This window comes from Myiozetetes cayanensis, unplaced genomic scaffold (assembly GCF_022539395.1).
Source record: "Myiozetetes cayanensis isolate MyiCay16 unplaced genomic scaffold, myiCay2020 scf27, whole genome shotgun sequence".
NCBI lineage: Eukaryota > Metazoa > Chordata > Aves > Passeriformes > Tyrannidae > Myiozetetes > Myiozetetes cayanensis.
This window is the reverse complement of record NW_026087488.1, coordinates 6,322,286-6,339,825: the sequence shown is the minus strand read 5'-3', so window position 1 is coordinate 6,339,825 and position 17,540 is coordinate 6,322,286. Positions and strand designations below refer to the sequence as shown.

The window sequence follows — 17,540 nt, the reverse complement described above, 5'->3', positions numbered from 1 at the left end:
TGTGTAAACGTTATGCTACAGGGAAAGGGATATAATACAGCTACATTAAAATCCACATTCACTACATAACTATTTCTAAAATCTACAAAAATAAAAAAACTAAAAGCTCTGAGGCATCAGTTGGAAGGGAACTTAAAGGTCATCTTTTTCCAACCCCTGCCATGGGCAGGGACACCTTTCACTCGACCAGGTTGCTCCAAGCCCTGTCCAACCTGGCCTTGGAGACTTCCAGGGATGGGGCAGCCACAGGTTCCCTGGGCAACCTGTGCCAGGACCTCTCCACCCTCACCATAAAATATTCCTTCCTAGTGTCACTGAAATTTGCCCTCCCTCACTTTAAACCCCTGCCCCTTCTCCTGTTATACAGACCTTGGTCAAAAGTCCCTCTCCATCCCTGCCTTTGCTAAATCCAGCCACGAAACTCTGGAGCCCAGTCCTCTGGGTTGAGTGCCTGTCTCCTCTGCTCTGGCCACCCTCCCCTCGCCATCAGTGTTAATTATGGACAGGACAGGTCCTGCTGTAATGCCTTCTGCCTGCTGTGCCCACCACGCTGGAAGGTCCCTGGGGGTTCCCAGAGGAGCTTTGCTCTCCCTGCCCAAATCAAACACCCCTCTCGGCTGCCGCAAGCGCCTCTCCCTGAAGCTGGTTGCCACCTAGTGCACGCTCGGCCGCCTGGCAGCCGACAAGCGGATCCATCGCTCCGGAGCTTTCCTGGAACCAAATAAACGTCTAAAGGTCCTTTGCAACCCAAGCTGTTCCGTGGAGCGTCAGGCTCGGACACGGCATCTCCACACAGGTTCCTCCTGCCCCAGCAGGAATGTCCCCGGCGATGTCCACCTCGTCTGTCTTGTCAGCCTGCGTGTCCCCCTACAGGTCATCCCTTCCCAGCCGCACGCTCGGGCGTGGTTTGGGCTCTCTGGAGTGTGTTCAAGAGCGCTGAGGCTGCAGCACACCCCTCTCGCACCAGCGATGCTGCAGCAGAAGCGTGGATGCCTGGATTCCCCAGGGCTGGCAGAGGAGCCAGCAAGTGCTGGTCCCGATGGACACCTCGTGTATGTACATAAATATATACACCCATGTATAAATACACACACACATACATAAATCTGGCCGCTGTCCCAGTGGATCCCAATGCCAGGAGTCCGCTGCAGGGTGAGGTTTCACCCCACGGAGATAATGACACACAGCAAAGGCAGGGAGTTACAGACATATCCTAAAGCTCACGCCCACAGCGAGTGCCCTTGCCGTGACCAGCGTGGGTGATGCAGAGGACCCAGCTGCCCCTTTCCCATCCCCTCTTCCTCGCTGTGATCCGTGCCTGCTCCTCCGCAGCTCTGGATGCCGGCCGGAGCCCACGGCGTGGGTCGGCTGCCCTCTGGAGAGCCTCCTGTCAGCGCTGCGTCCTTGGGCTGCTCTTTCTCACCTGGCTGAGGTGGTTTCTGCAGCACGTTGGGCAGGAAGCAGATTACGGGGAGGAACAAAGGTGATTTTGTCTGGGGAGGGGATGGGTACGTCTCCCTCAGCTCCAGCTTGCTGCGGCTGAGTGCAGTGCTGGGGGCTGCCACTGCCTTTTCCTCAGCCCTGCCCTTCCTTCAGGACTTATAAACCGACAGAAAATGCCTTAAAATTAGCACAGAGGTGTTAGGAGGACAGTTCCAGCTGCACTGAAGCAGAACTACGTCAGGACAGGAAACCAAAATGCTCTTGTATTGCATTTACACCTTTCCCTTCTCCTAAGGCTGCTGGACAGAGGTTGGTTTGGGAGTGAGAGCTCCTCTCCTGGGACCCCACATCCCAGGATCCCATTTGCTGCTCGTGCCCCGGAGCAGCAGGAGGAACGGAGGAAGGAGGGGTGGCTCATCCCATTGCAGGTGCAACATCCTTCTCGCTGCTCCCCAAAGCTCAGGAGGCAGCAGGAAACCGCTAAGTACTCAGCTCAGCAATCAGCAGGGGAATCCTGTCATTCATTATAAGCCGACTGATGGCTCACAAGAGTAACTGGTGTCCTGAGGATGAGCTCAGTCCCATCCTTCCCTCCTGACAGCAAGAAAATGCCTTTTGTTTCAGCTTATGGCTTTTTCGTATGGTACCAGGTTCTTCTTCATACCCCAAAAACACCTCCTGGCCATTTCATAGGACATACAAACAAGTTTATCTCTCCTCTCTGTAGTTTCCCAGCTATTCGAAAACGGAAAATCTGTTTTTATTATTATATTTTTTGGAAGCTCTGCATTTCCTGCAGATCTGTGAGCCGCTTGTTCTCCCCAGCTTCCACCCATGACCGAGCTGCTGCCAGAAAACAGATCTGCTGGAAATGCCACCTGCTGCCATAGGAAGCTGTGGTAGGTGCTGCTCTTGGCACATGGCAGATGCTGAGTGGATGTGGGGATGGCCCTGAACCCCCCACAAGCCCCTCTCCTGTGAGCATCGCTGATGTCTCTGAGTGTCCCTGCCTGACTAGGCAGCAGGACCATCACGAAGCACAAAAAGAGCTTTTTTCCCCTGGCACGCAAGAGAACAGCCTTGCTGTCCTGTGGAATTTTATAATTAGCCTTTCTTATGTTGTGGCTGCTCCTTGAATAAGGCTGGCTGTGTTTTCTTCTCCTCAGAGCAGCATAATCCCACAGCCTGATACTGCCAAGCCACTCAGAGCACATGCAGGAAGGATGTAGACATGGAAAACATCTGAGATGGCTCTCAAATCGCTAGAGAAATCCTGGAGAGGGTGGAAAGCATCTTCAGGCTGGCTGACCTTATCCCTGCATGTCCACATGCAGGGCAGCTCACACTCCTGATCCCCAAAGCCTGGATGTGGATCGATGCTGGAGATGGTGACTCCCACTCCATGGGACTGGCAGACAGCCAGGACAGCAGGGAGTTTGTCAAAGTTTAGGCAAAACAGACTTAAAAGGCACCTTTGAAACTTTCACTCATGATCTGGGTTAATTAGAACTTTGCTGCTACTGGGGAATAAAAATGCCTAATTGCTAATTACTGGATCCCTACAAGAAGCAGTTGGTGACAGCTGTAGCCAGAGCTGGCCTTGTGAGGAGTTCAAACATGAAACACAGGCATTTTAGGGCATTTAAGGGTCTGGGCTTTGTGTAGGAATGAGTAAACAATCCAGCAGCAAAAGCCACGAGGCAAGTGCTGCCTCCTGTGAGAGCGAATCCTGTAGCTCATAAGATCAACCTGTTCAAAGCCAAAAGCACACCAGGCTCCTAAAATTGCTGGGAAGACTAATATTTCACGAGACTGGAAAACCCAATCTGTTTGGAGGTCCTTTTTCCACGATCCTCAAGCCTGCTGAGACCCAAGAGTCTCATGTTACTCGGCTTTTACTTGTAATGATGGTTAAAAGGCTATAATGGTTAGAAATTATTAAATGCACACAATTCCTTTTAAAATAAAGAGATACCAACATGAATGTGTAGAGTAGGAGGTGGTGGAGGTGGATGGGAAGGGTTTCCAGCACAGGATATCCTTCACTGCAGGCTAAGAGAGTAAGGATGTGGCAGGTCCCTCAGCAGAGCTGCCTTGGACAGCCAGGTAGGAAAATCCTGAAAAAAGGGACCTCTAAAGGTAACTTCTTGCCCAGGAACAGGCAGGGAGGACCATGGTTTGTATGAGGAGCAGGTTTCCAGATCCCCCAGGAGGAGCAGGAGGCTGGGACCGTCCCCTCCCGTTGCATCCCAGTGCTGGCTCAGGCATCGAGAGAAATATTTCCAGCCAGATGGTTATTTCTGACTTCCTCTCCAGGTGGGCACTCAGACAGCTGAGGAGGGAGGTGGGAAGGAGCTGAAAAGCCCAAATCCTCTGAAAAAGCTTCTCCCTTCCCCTGAGGCGTAACCCAGGCTCTGCCAGCACCCAATTTAAGGATGTGTCCCTGCCTGCCTCCCTGAAACCCGAGCCATTCCCTCCCCACCATGTCTCCTTAGCGGTCTTCCCTCTCTTCCCTTCTCCCTCCTTCTTCTTCCTCTTCTTCCCCTTCCTCCTTCCTCTCTTTCTCCTTTGCTTTTGGAATGATCTGCCCCAGGATGGGATGCAGGGCTGCCATCCTGCTGTAACCCAGCAGCAGCCACCCCAAAGGTGCAAAGAGATGACGAGCTGGAGCTGTTCTGTTGATGGATGAGATCCTTTTTCTTCTCTCTTTTATTATTTTTTTAGATTTTCGAAACAAGATCTCACCTAAAGAAAAAATTCCTGCCTTATCTCCATCACCTCTTACCAGGAATATTAATTTCAACCATTATTTTAAAGTTTTTTTATAACTAGCCAGCTCTTTCCTTTATTTCAAAAGAGAATAGGTATTTCTGGGATTTGATATACTCACCTTTACACTGGAGAGAAATTATCAAACAGGTATGTGGATTTATAATGCTTTTTTTTAGGGCAGGGTGGTAATTATAAAAAGTGATCTGGTGGGGTGGTGGTGGATGAAAGACTCTGATTTCTCCTGAAGTTACTTGAATAATGAAAAGTAGAAGAAGTGACAAATAGAGAGCAGGGGCTCATTCCAGCTGTGGCCAAGGGGTACAAAAGGAACCAAAGGGGACTGAAGGACCTGTAGGGTCTCATGTCCAGGTGGGAGGAAGGGGTTTTCACCATGGGCAAAATGCTGGTGCGGGACAGTGAGTCTGCTGTGGTGCGTTATTTGGGGTGAAAACAGGGACTTTCTGTGCCCCACATTAGAGCCCTGGTCCTCCCCTGTGAGTTTTGCAGCAGCCACAGCAGGCAGTGCTTGTGTAGGGTGGGGGAGATGTGGGGCTTGCTGGCGTGCACGATGGGGAGTGGTTTTACAGGACACCTGTAAACACCCTCAGTTTGAAGGGACATCCAGAAACCCACATTCAGCAACTCTTAAAATCACAGAATGCTCACAGAATCACAGAGGGGTTTGGGTTGGAAGGTACATTAAAGCTGATCTCGTTCCACCCCCTGCCATGGGCAGGGACACCTTCCACTAGACCAGGTTGCTCCAAGCCCCATCCAGCGTGGCCTTGGAGACTCCCAGGGATGGGGCAGCCACAGCCTCTCAGGGAGATGATAAAAGGGATGTTTTGCTTTGCTGCAGTGCCACAATGACTAATTATGGCTTAAAAGTAGTTTTTAATCTACAGACATTCTGAAAGGGCCCCAGCATCCCTGGGTGCAAGGAAAGGGCTTCAGTTTGTAGCTGAACCCTCAGCACTGGGGTGAGGATGGAGGAGCAGGTGGAAGAGCAATGGACAGAGAAGGCAAATTAGGTTTTCCCTCTCTGGGGTCGGCCGTGGCACAGCACCGCAGTGGTTAATGCCCGCTGCCACCCTTCCAGGCAGCAGGAACGCGCTGGCTCCGGCACAAAAGTGGTCGGCGATGACAACGTCCCTGCGAGCAGGACGCGATGCCGGGGTTTGGCCGGGGCAGGGCGGCGGAGGGCCCGTCTGTCAGCCCTGCCCCTCCGGGGGGCGGAGAGGGCCGGAGGGACAAAAGGCGACATTATTCGGCGCTGCAGGAGGGATGAATGGAGTATTGAAAGCCACCACCTCAGCGAGTAGATTGGTTTTCATCCCCCATCACTGAGCCGACTGTCTGCTGGCGGGTCTCCTCCTCTGGGCAGCAGCAGCTGAGCAGAGAGACCAGGGAGGAGTAACAGGGCCGTGTCCCACCCGCAGACGTTCCATCCTGCACCTCCATCACCTCTGGCTGGTGCACGTAAAAACTCTCGGTCCACCATCATCTCTCTCTGGTGCAGGCAACAAAGCCTTGATCAAGAGGCTCTGGAGCACACTCAGCCCACGGTCTTGAGGGACCTTGGCTGGGTGGACACCAGCACGTGATCCCTCCTGGGAGCTCTTCTCATCCTGTGCATGGGAAAACCAGGAGCAGGAAAAGGCTGGATGAGGGGTTTCCATGGGAGGGAGGGTTTGGTCACTGGTACAGTGGATTTCAACGTGCTTTCCCGGGTTTCTGACCATCAGTAGATGACAGTAGTCGGTGTGCATCCCTTAAGGAGATGGTGTGCCTCGTGCAGGCTGGAGGGACTAATCTGAGGTCTCTGCTGAGCCGAGGCTGAGAGCCTGGCTTTGCGTGTGAGAGCATCCTCACGATGGCACTGCTCCACCAGCACACGCTGCAGTCGGGCCGGCTGCTGGGACCGCTGGGATCAGGGTCTGGGCTGCCAGAGGTGTCACGGCCAGCAGAACCAGCCCCCATCCCCCTCCCGAGCAGTCTGTGAGTGACACAGAGCTAGAAGCCCATCCCTTCGGCAGTGATTCCTGCAGGGAGCAGTAAATGAAGGGGAAATGGAATCTTATGATATTTAATCTCGTCCCCATTTTCTGCTGACATTCCTGTTTGCTTTCCATCTTATACCCGTGGAGTTTCCATCTCAATCCCCCAGGTGAATCAAGTCGTCCTACAGACCCCAGAAATTACTGTTTTCCCACAGAAATGCCTGTCCCTGCTTTTTTTTTTTTTTTTTTTTTTTCCTCACAGGATGACAAAGAGCAGAGACAACAGAGGCCTCTGGCTTCCAGTTTCCTTTTGCGGGTGGGATGTGGCCCTTTCAGCTTCACCTTGCCGCTCAAAAAATTACCTCTTGTTCTCAATAAATTCGATCAGAATTATTTTTCACGTGTCTCGTGGTCACTGCTCCTGGGAATACTGAAGAAGGACATGTTCAGAGGTCCTGCACGGTCCTTGGCGGGCACAGGTTCTTCTGGCCATCACCACTGACACTTCTGTCTGCATTTTTCAGGGACAACCTCCTCTGGATACCTGTCTGCCGGAGGACTGTCGTGCAGCAATGACACTCGGTCCTTGTCTGGCCACCCGGCACGGCACAGGGGGGCCGGACATCGCGGTGCTGCCCCTTTCCTTGATGCCAGCCATGCTCCTCCTCCTCCTGCTGCTTCACACCCCCACCGGTGAGCCCTGCGCTGGGCGGTGGGAGGGGTTTTAGGCACCCGCGATTTCCCTCCGGCTCTCAGATTTGTGGGAAGATTTTCTCCATGGGCAGGATTATCGTGGTGTCCCCAACAGCACTGAGGGGGCACAGGGATGGAGGGAGCAGGCCCAGCACCGATGAGAAGATGCTGATGGCCAAAGGATGGTCCTGGGGAGCAACCAGGGGACTGATCCTGCCGAAGCGAGGAGTGGAATGAGCACCCATCCCCTTCAGGACAAGGGTCCCTACTCACTCCTGGCAGGCACTGTCCAGCCAGGCTGGGAAGCATTTAAATCGAACTGGGAAAAGCCATTCCCGCTTTGGAATGAGGGTCTGCACAAGTGCTGAGGCAGCACAGTTATCCCGGTGTGACCGTACCCGTGTGATTACAGCCAGGCGGTGGGTAACACATTCCTGCCTCAACAAACCTGTGCCAGGGCACAGACAGCCGGAAAACTGGGAATTCAGATGTAGTCAGACATCCTAATTGAGTTAGATCAGGTTTTGCCTTCCCACTCCCTCAGCTGGAACTTCCCGTGCCCCCCCGAGCTGCTGTGGCAGCCCCGGCGCCCACACTCGACATGTGGGGACCCTGGGGGGCTCCCGGTGGCTCTGCCGCTGTCCCCTGCACCGCCAGGCTCTCCCGGTTCTTTTCATTAATGGGCAGAGATTACTTGCTAACGAAGGGCAATCTGTCCTCCGTTTTGGTGGTTTTGTTTAGCACCCGTGTTTACTCGAGCAATTTCCCTTTTTCTTTTGGCTTTGTGAAGCTGGATCAGAGAAACACCGAGGGCTCACTGTCTCTGTTCTCAAAGGATACCGTTTTCCCCTCGTTCCTCATTATGGTAGACACACCAGGCATATTTTTTTCAGATCTGTCCTGACTTTGCTGGAGGATGCTCTTAAATGAATATTTCAGAGCTTTGATTTTGACTTAAAGGGAAATGAATATTTATCAATGTCTTTTTATCCACTGCTTCTTCAGCACTGTAGTGGACTAGGTGTTAAAAATCAATACAAACCAGGATGAAAATGCTCTTCCTAGAAACCCTCACATCTCCACATTTTTGGTGCAGAGGTGAGCTGAGTAACCTCTCTCCTGTTTTCCAGTTCACAGGGCTGCCATGTCCATTCTTGTTCTCTCCTTCAGAGCCTCTCTGCTCCCTGCCTGTGTAATCCCCACTTCTTGCTGGCATCACAGCATCCCTTTCCAGCCTGCCTGGCCCAGCTGGGGAGGGCAGGAATACCCAACCAGGGCTGGAGCTGCCCGGTTGCTGATGCTCATCCCAGCTACGGGCAGCATCCCTGCTAACTCATGGATACATCTAGACAGTTGCCTTATTCTCGTTCCTCTTGGGGCTTCTAGGTCTTTCTTTGACAGCCCTGTTTTCTAGCTGACTTAATGGTCTCCCAGGCAACGTCCTAGCAAGGAAAAGGGAGGTGGGTTCATCTGCTCAGCTGTCCCCCCAGGCTCATGCTGCCTCTCACGGCGGTGACATCCGCCTCCGGAGCGGCTGGGATTGACCTTCACGTCACTGCTCGTGGGCTGAGTGTGAAGCAGGACAGGGCTGGTCCAAGGCAGGGTGAGGAAAAGAGGCCAAGGAGCCACCACGGGCGTTGATCAGCCCTTAAGTGCTGTAATTAGCATGGAGGCATCACAGAATCACGGGATGGTTCGGCTTGGAAGCGATCTTAAAGCTTCTCTCACTCCAAACCACCTGCTATGGGCAGGGACACCTTCAGGGACACCTTCCACTGGGTTTGAAAGGGTTTTGGAAGGTGTCACCCATGAGAGAGGGCTGTGCAGCCACAGCCTCAAGCCTGATGTGCCTCAGATGCCCGAGGAATCTGTGCTGGGCTCTGGCATCTGCCAACAGCTTGTGAGCTCCCAGGGCACCCACAGGGGCAGTGACAGGGATGTCCACAAGGTCCAGCCACTTGTTCCCATCCACTGTCCACTGGATCATGCTGTTGTGACCTCCTGGGCAAGCCAGAGCCCTCAGTGTTCCATGCTGGCAGCATCCCAGGGGGGGGACCCCACGTCACTCAGCACTGGGGCTGAGAGAGTTTTTGTGCCTAAATAAATGCCCAAACTGTGGGAGGGGTGCACAGCCCAGTGGGAGGAGCAGGATGCCAGGAGGAGCTTCAGCTTCCCCTTGGAAAGGGTCCAGGGGCTGCTGGGTCCGTGCCATGGCCATCCCATCCCTGCTGCCATCATCCTTCGAGTTCCCCATCCTCCAGGGGCTGGGGAGAGCTGATCCCTTCTCTTCTCCCTTGCAGGCACCACCTCTGAGCCTGAGCTGTTGCAATTCCCAGGTGAGATTCTTCTATTAAAGTCACTTTTCTCCAGGAAGTTTTGTAGTTGAAAAATGCAATTTTTTGGTTAAAAAAAAAAAAAAAAAAGGGATTTGGGGAATTTCAAAAAGGAAGCGTATTGGTTTGGAATAAAAAGCAGCAAGAAGCTAAATTCATTTTACAGAAAGGAAATAGAGTTTCTTTATTATCCCTATTCTGCTTATTATCCTGAGAGGGGAATTTTGCCACCTCCTGCTGAGTCCCTGTCCCTGTGCCATGCGTCACACACAAGCAAATAATTCCCTTGACGTGGCAGACCAGGAGCACTTCCATGCCTGCTCCCTGTCGCCGGCAGCTTGAGGGATCATCTCCATCCCACTGACTCCCATGTGGGATCAGCTCCAGATCCGTTTGTTGAGGCTCATAAGAGTTTGTTAATTGCATCTTGTCACTTGTCACCCATTGTATGTCTACACGTGGTGCCTCACATCTGCTTTCCTCTTCTCCCGTTGGGTTATTGCCCATCAGGAGGTGAGATGATGGCATGATCGTAGAGTCACACAGTGTTTTGGGTTGGAAGGGACCTTAAATCCCACCTTATTCCAACACCAACGTGACCATGGGCAGGGACACCTTCCACTAAACCGGGTGGGTCAAAGCCCCGTCCAACCTGGCCTTGATGCTGGTGCATCTCATTCATGCATTGAGGTACGTTGAGTCTCCATTTCCTCTGCTTCCAGCAGATGAAGGGAAGCCCATGTCCCACCACCAGGTGGGCTGCACCAAGCCTTGTGATGCAGAGAAGGGTCACCATTTTATTTAAGGAGCAGGGATTTGGAGTAGTTTTGCTCCCTGCGAGTGTGTTTGTCACCTCCTGGCCTGTTGCCTGCTGAGGGACCTCTCTCTGCCCATCCTCCTAGAGATCCGCCTCTCCAACGGGCCCAGCCGGTGCCAGGGGCGGGTGGAGATCCTCTACAACGGCTCCTGGGGGACGGTCTGTGACGATGACTGGGACATCGTGGACGCCAACGTGGTGTGTCGCCAGCTGGGCTGCGGCCACGCCATCACCCTCCCGGCCGCCATGACCTTCGGCCAGGGCAGGGGGCCCATCTTCCTGGACAACGTGGACTGCAAGGGCTGGGAGGCAGCTCTGAGCGAGTGCTGGAGCCACGGCTGGGGCATCCACAACTGCTACCACTACGAGGACGTGGCTGTCGTGTGCAATGGTAGTGAGGTTGGGTTCCCTGGGGGCAAGGAGAGCAGGGGGCTCCTGGGGGGCTGCCAGCCTTGGTGGGGTGCAGATGCTTTGGTGGAGCCCTAAGAGTCATATCCCAGTCTCTGTTCTTCTGATCCCGGGTCAGCCAATCCTCCTCTGCATCCTCCCTCCACCCCTCTCCTCAATCCGGGTCACCTCCCAGCTCCACATGCTGGTGCTCCATAAGGTGACCAGCCTGTTTTGTGTTCCTTGTCACTCCCAGCTCAGGGACTTTGCAACCTCTCCAGCACGATCCTTAGGGAAAGAGCACATGCTCACCCACGTTGCTGCCTCTGAGTCAGTCGCTGCCCCACTGCTCTTACCCCTTTTGACTCGTCTTTCTTTAAATTGCTGAGCTTTTCAGTAGGAAATGTTCCTAAAGGTGAGAAAAGCAGTGGAAAGTGTTTGAACTTGGCATGTGAAAGTGGAACAACTCCGTGCCGACCCCTTTGTACCCCACATGCTTTCCTCCTGTGTAGCTGCTCGGGGTTTGCTCAATCAGCCAGGCATCAGGGAGCACTGAACGTGAGGCTGTGCAGACCCAGAGCAACTGCTCAGTGAATCCCTGTGTCCTCCAGAAGTGGGGCTTGGAAATGGAGGGATGGAAAGGCAGAGATGATGAGTTGGCTGGTAGGTTGGACCAGCAGGAACCAGAGAACAGAGGTTGTGGATTGAGCAGGAAACTGAGTCATGGGGCTGCTGGAGAGGAGAGGTGGAAGGGGTGATGAAGAAGGTCAGGGAGGTGGGTCTGAGGGCGCAGAAGTGGCTCAAGCCCTTGGCAGAGAGCTCTGGGCAGGGCAGTACAGCTGCAAACCCCTCTTTCTTTCCCCTTTGGGGCTGGTTTGGTGCAAACCCTCCTGGAGCAGCAGGGTGGGAGGGATCCCTCCAGCTTCAGGGTGGAGCAGCAGCAGGTGCCACCTCTCTGCTTCCCTTTGCAGAGTTCTCACCCACGCAAGCCAGTGAAGGACCAACGACCAGGACCCTCACAGCCTCGGTACAGGATGGGGAAAGTAAGCTGCTTGAATGCTGCTTGCAGGGGGGACATCCTGGCTGAGGGCAGTGTCTCCCACTGTCACCTGCTGCCCCTCTTGAGCCCCCCAACTCTCCAGCTCTGAGGGGCAGAACCCTGGGGACCTATCATTGCGCTGGCCATGGCCAAACCCTATCCCAGAGCTTTCCAAGGCTCCCAAGCTGTGTTGCCCTAAAGCACCACCCTTTCCCCGCTCTCTCTCACTCGGTTTCTTTGCCGTCACGGGCGCTGCCAGGTCCAGGCTCGGTGGCATCGCTGTGCCATGTGCAGGGACACAGCATCCTTCTCACCACGTGCTGCCACCCTCCAGGTGACGGCAGCATCCGCCTGGTGAGCGGGCCCGACACCTGCCAGGGCCGGGTGGAGATCTTCTACCGCGGGAACTGGGGCACCGTCTGCGACGACGACTGGGGCCTGAGCGACGCCAGCGTGGTCTGCAAGCAGCTGGGCTGTGGGCAGGCCCTGGACTACAAGAGCAATGCCTACTTTGGCTACGGGACAGGGCGCATCCTCCTGGACAACGTCAACTGTGACGGCAGCGAGCCCTTCCTCTCCGCCTGCTACAGCCTCGGCTGGGGCATCCACAACTGCGGCCACCACGAGGACGCTGGGGTCATCTGCGCAGGTACCAGGGCAGGGAAAAACCCTGGGAATTCCCAGTCTCCGAGGAGAAATGGACTCAGAGAGATGATGAGGTGCCCAGGGTTGGCCAGGGACCAGGTTTTGGTGCTCTAGGAGCATCCTTGATCCTTATCCGCCGTCATCCTGGTGGTCCGGAGCAGGATGCAACACTGTACAGAGAGACTGAGACATGTCTGGAGTGGTGATTTGCAGGGGAAATGCATCTGCCATCCTGCCATTTCCCTCTGCCACTTCCCTGCTCTGCTGGCTGGAAAACAAGCTGCCCGCGTCCGGAAGGAGTAAGGAGCTGGGCACGATGCCAGGCCCAGCCTGCCTCCCCTTCCCCTCCTGAAATGATGTATTTCTGCCATTCTCTGCTGATTACTGTTTATAATGTTAATAATCCCCCTGAATTCCCTCATTATCATGGCTAATGAGGGGAGCAGTAAGTGCCAGTGCTTTCCCCTTCCCGCTATTAGGGGACAAAGAGGCTGATGCAGGAGAAAAAGGACAATTTTCTCAGGCTGGTCCTTTCCTCCCTCAACATCCCCATCCCCTCTGGCACCTCCCCTGAGCGCTGAGCTGATAGCACCATCATGCACAGTCCTTGCTCAGAGGGGCAGAGGATAAGGCAGATTAAAGGGTAGTGAATCCTGATGATAAACCTCCAAGGTACACGGAGAAGGAAGGTCTCATGTGGGACCCCAGCGTTTGGGCTGGGGTAGGGAAGCCCCATTTCCAGTACCTGGGCAGCAGGAATGTGCAGGTGGACATGGTCCATCCTCATCCCCATTGCCCTGGAGCATTCAGGCCACAGAATCAACTAGGAAAAAACCTCTGAGGTCATCGAGTCCAACCACCCTGGGTTTGCCTCCCACAGTCAGGATATTCATGGCTGTGCAGCTTCTTCCTGCATGTCACCTCTGTCCCTCTGTGTCACCACAGGGCTGGACACATCCACCATCACATCATTCACCACCTCGGTGGCCCTGGACTCTGAGGAGACAGTCACAGCCACGGCCACAGGTAGGAGATGACAGGCACTCAGATGGGGTCTTGTTGGGGGGCATCATGCCCTCTGTGTCCTGCTGTGACCCAGCATAGTCACCCTGGGCTCCTGCCATGTGTGGGTGACAGTCAGGAGGTGACATTGCCCATGGCAGGAGCTCACCATGGGGCAGCTCTGGTGCTGGTGGATGCTGGCACCGACTGAACAGGGGCAGTGGGTGCTGGATCTGCCCACCCCCACAATGCCTGTGTGTGCCCATGCTTGTCCCAGCAGTGACAGACGGCAGGGACCAGCCCTCCCAGGCCACCGACGTGGTCACCACCATGCTCCTGACTGTCGAGCAGGAAAGTAAGTGTGCAGCTGCTGCTAGTCCTGCCTGGGGCTACCTGTTCCTTGGGGGGGGGGGGTCAACCCATATCCCCAGGGCTCATCCCACATCCACAGGGCTCACCCTATGTCCCCAGGGGCTCAGCTGATATACCCTCACTTCACCCCATGCTCCCAAGGGCTAACCCCATGCCCCCAGGGGATGCTCCCATGTCCCCGGGGGTCACCTCATAGCCCAGGAACTCAACCCACGCCCACAGAGTTTTGCCCCACATCCCTGGGGGTGTTGCATCCATGTCCCCAGGGGTTTGCCCCACATCCCTAGGGGGTTGCTCCCACGTCCCCATGTGTCACCCCACAACCCAGGGCCTCACCCCGTGCCCACAGGGTTTTGCCCCCACACAGGGGTTTGCGCTGACATCCCCACGTGTTACCCTATAACCCAGGGTTCACCCCATGCCCCGAAGGTTTTTTACCCCACATCCCTTTGGGGGGCGGTTGCTCCCACGTCCCCAGGGGTCTCCCCATAACCCGTTGGCTCACCCCACGTTCCCTGGGGTCTCACCCCATACCCGTGGAGGGTCAGCAGGGGACATTGGACCCCCCCCGTGGAGCCTCGTCCTCCCCCCCGGGCGTCGTGGCTGTGCCGGGGCCCCCACGCAGGTGGCGGCGTGCGGCTGGCGAACGGCAACGGGAGCTGCCGCGGGCGGGTGGAGGTGCGGCACGGCGGCACCTGGGGCACCGTCTGCGACGACGACTGGGACTTCCCCGACGCCCAGGTGGTGTGCCGGCAGCTGGGCTGCGGGGCCGCCCTCGCCGCCACCGTCCTCGGCTCCTTCGGCTACGGCAGCGGGCCCGTCCTGCTGGACAACGTGGGGTGCGGCGGCGGCGAGGCTCGCCTGGCCGACTGCTTCCACCTGGGCTGGGGGCAGCACAACTGCGGCCACCACGAGGACGCCGGGGTCATTTGCCGAGGTGAGAGCCGGGGAGGGCCCGGGGGGCCGCCAGCTGGTGGCCGGGTGGGAGAAGGGGGATCTGCGGTGAAGCTCGGCTCAGCGGAGTGGAAAATCAATGAGATGATGGGTGTGGGAGGATTGTGGCCGCGCTCCGGGGGGCTGCGGGAAGTGGGGTCTACAAAATGGGGGGGGGTGTGACTAAAGAGCACCTGGGATTCCTCCTGCCTGTGGAGGACAGCAGCAGCAATCTGTGCTGTGATGCAGGTGACGGTTGGAATGTGAGTACAACCTCTGGTGTCTGTGCACTTCCCTGGAAGTGCAGATGCTGCACATCCCACCCAACACATCCCTGCATCCGTCCCCAGCCATCCCACGCTGCTGCTGGGGGGCTCTGTCCTGCCCCTTGGGGGGCACAGGTGTCCCCTGAGTCACTTTCCTCACCCCTTTCCCACTGCACCAGGTGCTGATGACACTGGAGAACATTATCAAGAAGCCACTGCTACGACCACCACGTTGGTCCCAACTCGTCCCAGGGAGGGTAGGTACTGAGGTATCTCCTGGGGACCTGGTGCCAGCCCTGGGGATGCTCCACACTGGCCAGTGTGGAAACGGAGGTGGCTTGGGCATAGGCACAGGCTTTAGCAGTACCTGAAGCACCCACCTGGAGCAGGCCATGGGAGGGGGAAAAACGGGTGGCACCATTAATTCATGGCCTCTCCTGGTGCCCCCAAGGCTGGTTCAGGCAGAGGTGACAGACCTCTGGTGCTGGATCATTAGGTATTGGATTTTGGATGGGAGAACAGATGATGGACCTCAGTGGGGAGGGGAGGTGATGGACCAAAGGGGCTGAGCCCAGAACAGAAGTTATTTTCTGTTCCTTCAGCCTGAACATCCATCACAATGCTCTGAGGGTCACTCAGATACCAGCAGCTGGTCACCCCCCTGTGCATCCAGCTGTGAACAGGCAGTGGGGGAGCTGTGGGCGCCAGCAAACATCTGCAGAGCCTTGGAAAGACCAGCACTGTTCCGAGGTGGCTGAGAGGGGGGGCACGGCACTGGGGTGGGCAGGGGCAGGGGCTGCCTCACCCCGTGCCCTCCGCAGGGTCCCTGCGGCTGGTGAACGGCAGCCACCGGTGCGAGGGGCGCGTGGAGATGTTCTACCTGTCCCAGTGGGGGACGGTGTGCGACGACGCCTGGGACCTGCGGGACGCCAAGGTGGTGTGCAGGCAGGTGGGCTGCGGGCACGCCGTGGCAGCCTGGGGGGAGGCCCGGTACGGCCAGGGCACGGGCTACATCTTCCTCGACAACCTCAAGTGCAAGGGCCACGAGCCCTCGCTGCTGCGCTGCTCCCACATCCGCTGGGACGTCCACAACTGCGACCACTCCGAGGATGCCGGTGCTGTTTGTGACATCCTATGACCGCCAGCCCCGCCAGGACACGCCCCCCCAGCAGGTAAGGGGGGACAGGGTGCTGGTGGTGATGCCCACAAAGAGAGGCTGAACCCTGACACCCGCTCTCTGCCTCAGTTTCCCCACTCCCCCCACTGGTTTGAGCCCCCCGTGGGTGTTTGGGCTCTGAGGATGGGAAGAAATGAGTGAGGACTGGGCTCTCCTCAGCTCCTGAAATGCTGGCTGAAGGTTTCCCTCCCCAGACCTCCCCTTGGAAAAACAGAACTGCTTTTGGTGTGAAATCTTGTTGGTTTCAGCCATTTCTTTTAAGAGAGGAGGAGAGAAAAACGGACTTTCTGCTGTGAAAATGATGTTAAATTATACTCAGAAAATGTAAAAAGGGGGCTGAAATCTCACCAGGATGTTCCAGTGGCTCTGCAGCAAGCTGCTGCTGTTCTACAGTTTGCTTTGAAAACCCCTCTTAAATCCCAATACCAGCTTTTTCTTCCCATTTTGGCGTCAGAAATACCGATCCCTCCCTCATTTCCATGCAGCAGAAATTCAGGCATTGGATCTCACGCCATCTGCAATCCTCATGCCCATTTCCCCTGTTTCTTCTGCAAACTGTGGGGTTTTAGGATACCTCAACTGAGATTTCCCTTTGGGGGGGGGGGGGCCTTCAGCACAGCCTGTCCCTGCCCAAAAAATCCCTTGGGGAGTGGGAAAGGATGGGGCTCCTTGTAGCCTCCCCATCCCTCTCCATCCTGTACAATCCAGACATGCTGGCTTTGACTGCTCCATCCCATAAGCTCCATAACGCTCCAAGGTGCCCAGGGCAGGCAGGGAGCTGGCAGACAGGACACAAGCAGATGGAAAACCATAGGGGAGGCCCCAAATCCCTTCCCAGAGCAAGGAAGGGGACCCAGAAGCCCGGTCTCTTCCCAGCACCATGCCTTTAGGGTAAAGGCTGTTTCCCTCCCAGCTCAGGTGGAAGGACCCAGCCTGCAGCACCAGTCACCTGCACCACCAAGTGTTTGATTCCTAATGGGACACCAGGAAAATGATGTCTGTGTTCTCGTGGATGGGGTGTAAGGGTGAGGCTGCAGCAGCGCAGAGCAGGTCCTGGCTGCTCCCTCTGCTGCACTCACTCCTCTGTTTGTGCAATCCTTTTGTTAATAATAGACTGTGCATATCCCTGGGTTGGTTTTTTTTCCCCACATTTTCTTATATGTGTTTGGGGTTTTTTTGTGAATAAATAAAAGCCCTTTGGAAGTGCTCTGAGACCTGACTTGTCTCCCTGTCACCCCCTCAAAGCCCTGGGCAGGAGTAATGCCCCAAACCTGGAGGAGAAGGCTTGGCTCTTGCTGCCAAAAATTGGTGCAAATCCATTGCTGGCCCCCAAGCAGCCTTTGATTCCCACCCAGCTGGGAGCCCAGCATGGACCCCTCCTCACCCCATCTCTAGGGGTACAGCCATGACCCCCACCAGGCTCCGGGTTAGTTCCAGCTGTGAGTTTGTTCCCGGTGGGATTTGGCAGTCACGTGTGCTGTGTGGTGGCCCTGGATCCATGCCAAGGCTGATGTTGGCTGCCTCCTCTCCACTTCCGTGGGCAGAGGTTTTCCAGCACTTTGCCCCCTGGCCAGATTTCCATCACTGAGGGGATGGAGGGGAAACTGAGGCACGGAAACATCTTCCAGGCAGGCTGTGGCAGTGCAGCTTGACTTGGGCTT

General features: G+C 55.7%; 1 protein-coding gene across 1 annotated transcript; it reads left to right on the top strand.

The window, feature by feature from the left end:
- The first annotated feature begins 4,606 nt into the window (after positions 1-4,606).
- On the top strand, positions 4,607-17,026 carry SSC4D (scavenger receptor cysteine rich family member with 4 domains). Its single transcript, XM_050322127.1, has 10 exons — positions 4,607-4,631; positions 10,144-10,449; positions 11,417-11,488; positions 11,819-12,133; positions 13,075-13,155; positions 13,412-13,486; positions 14,129-14,440; positions 14,882-14,959; positions 15,524-15,874; positions 16,793-17,026. Exons 1-9 carry the CDS (start codon positions 4,607-4,609, stop codon positions 15,838-15,840), a joined length of 1,581 nt encoding a protein of 526 aa, XP_050178084.1. The 3' UTR covers positions 15,841-15,874; positions 16,793-17,026.
- Positions 17,027-17,540: the final 514 nt, after the last annotated feature.

Coding starts and splice junctions, on each gene's coding strand:
- SSC4D (XM_050322127.1), top strand. CDS start 4,607: ATGGGCAAAATGCTGGTGCGGGACA. Junction 4,632..10,143: donor CAAAATGCTGGTGCGGGACA/GTGAGTCTGCTG, acceptor CCATCCTCCTAG/AGATCCGCCTCTCCAACGGG. Junction 11,489..11,818: donor CTCGGTACAGGATGGGGAAA/GTAAGCTGCTTG, acceptor GCCACCCTCCAG/GTGACGGCAGCATCCGCCTG.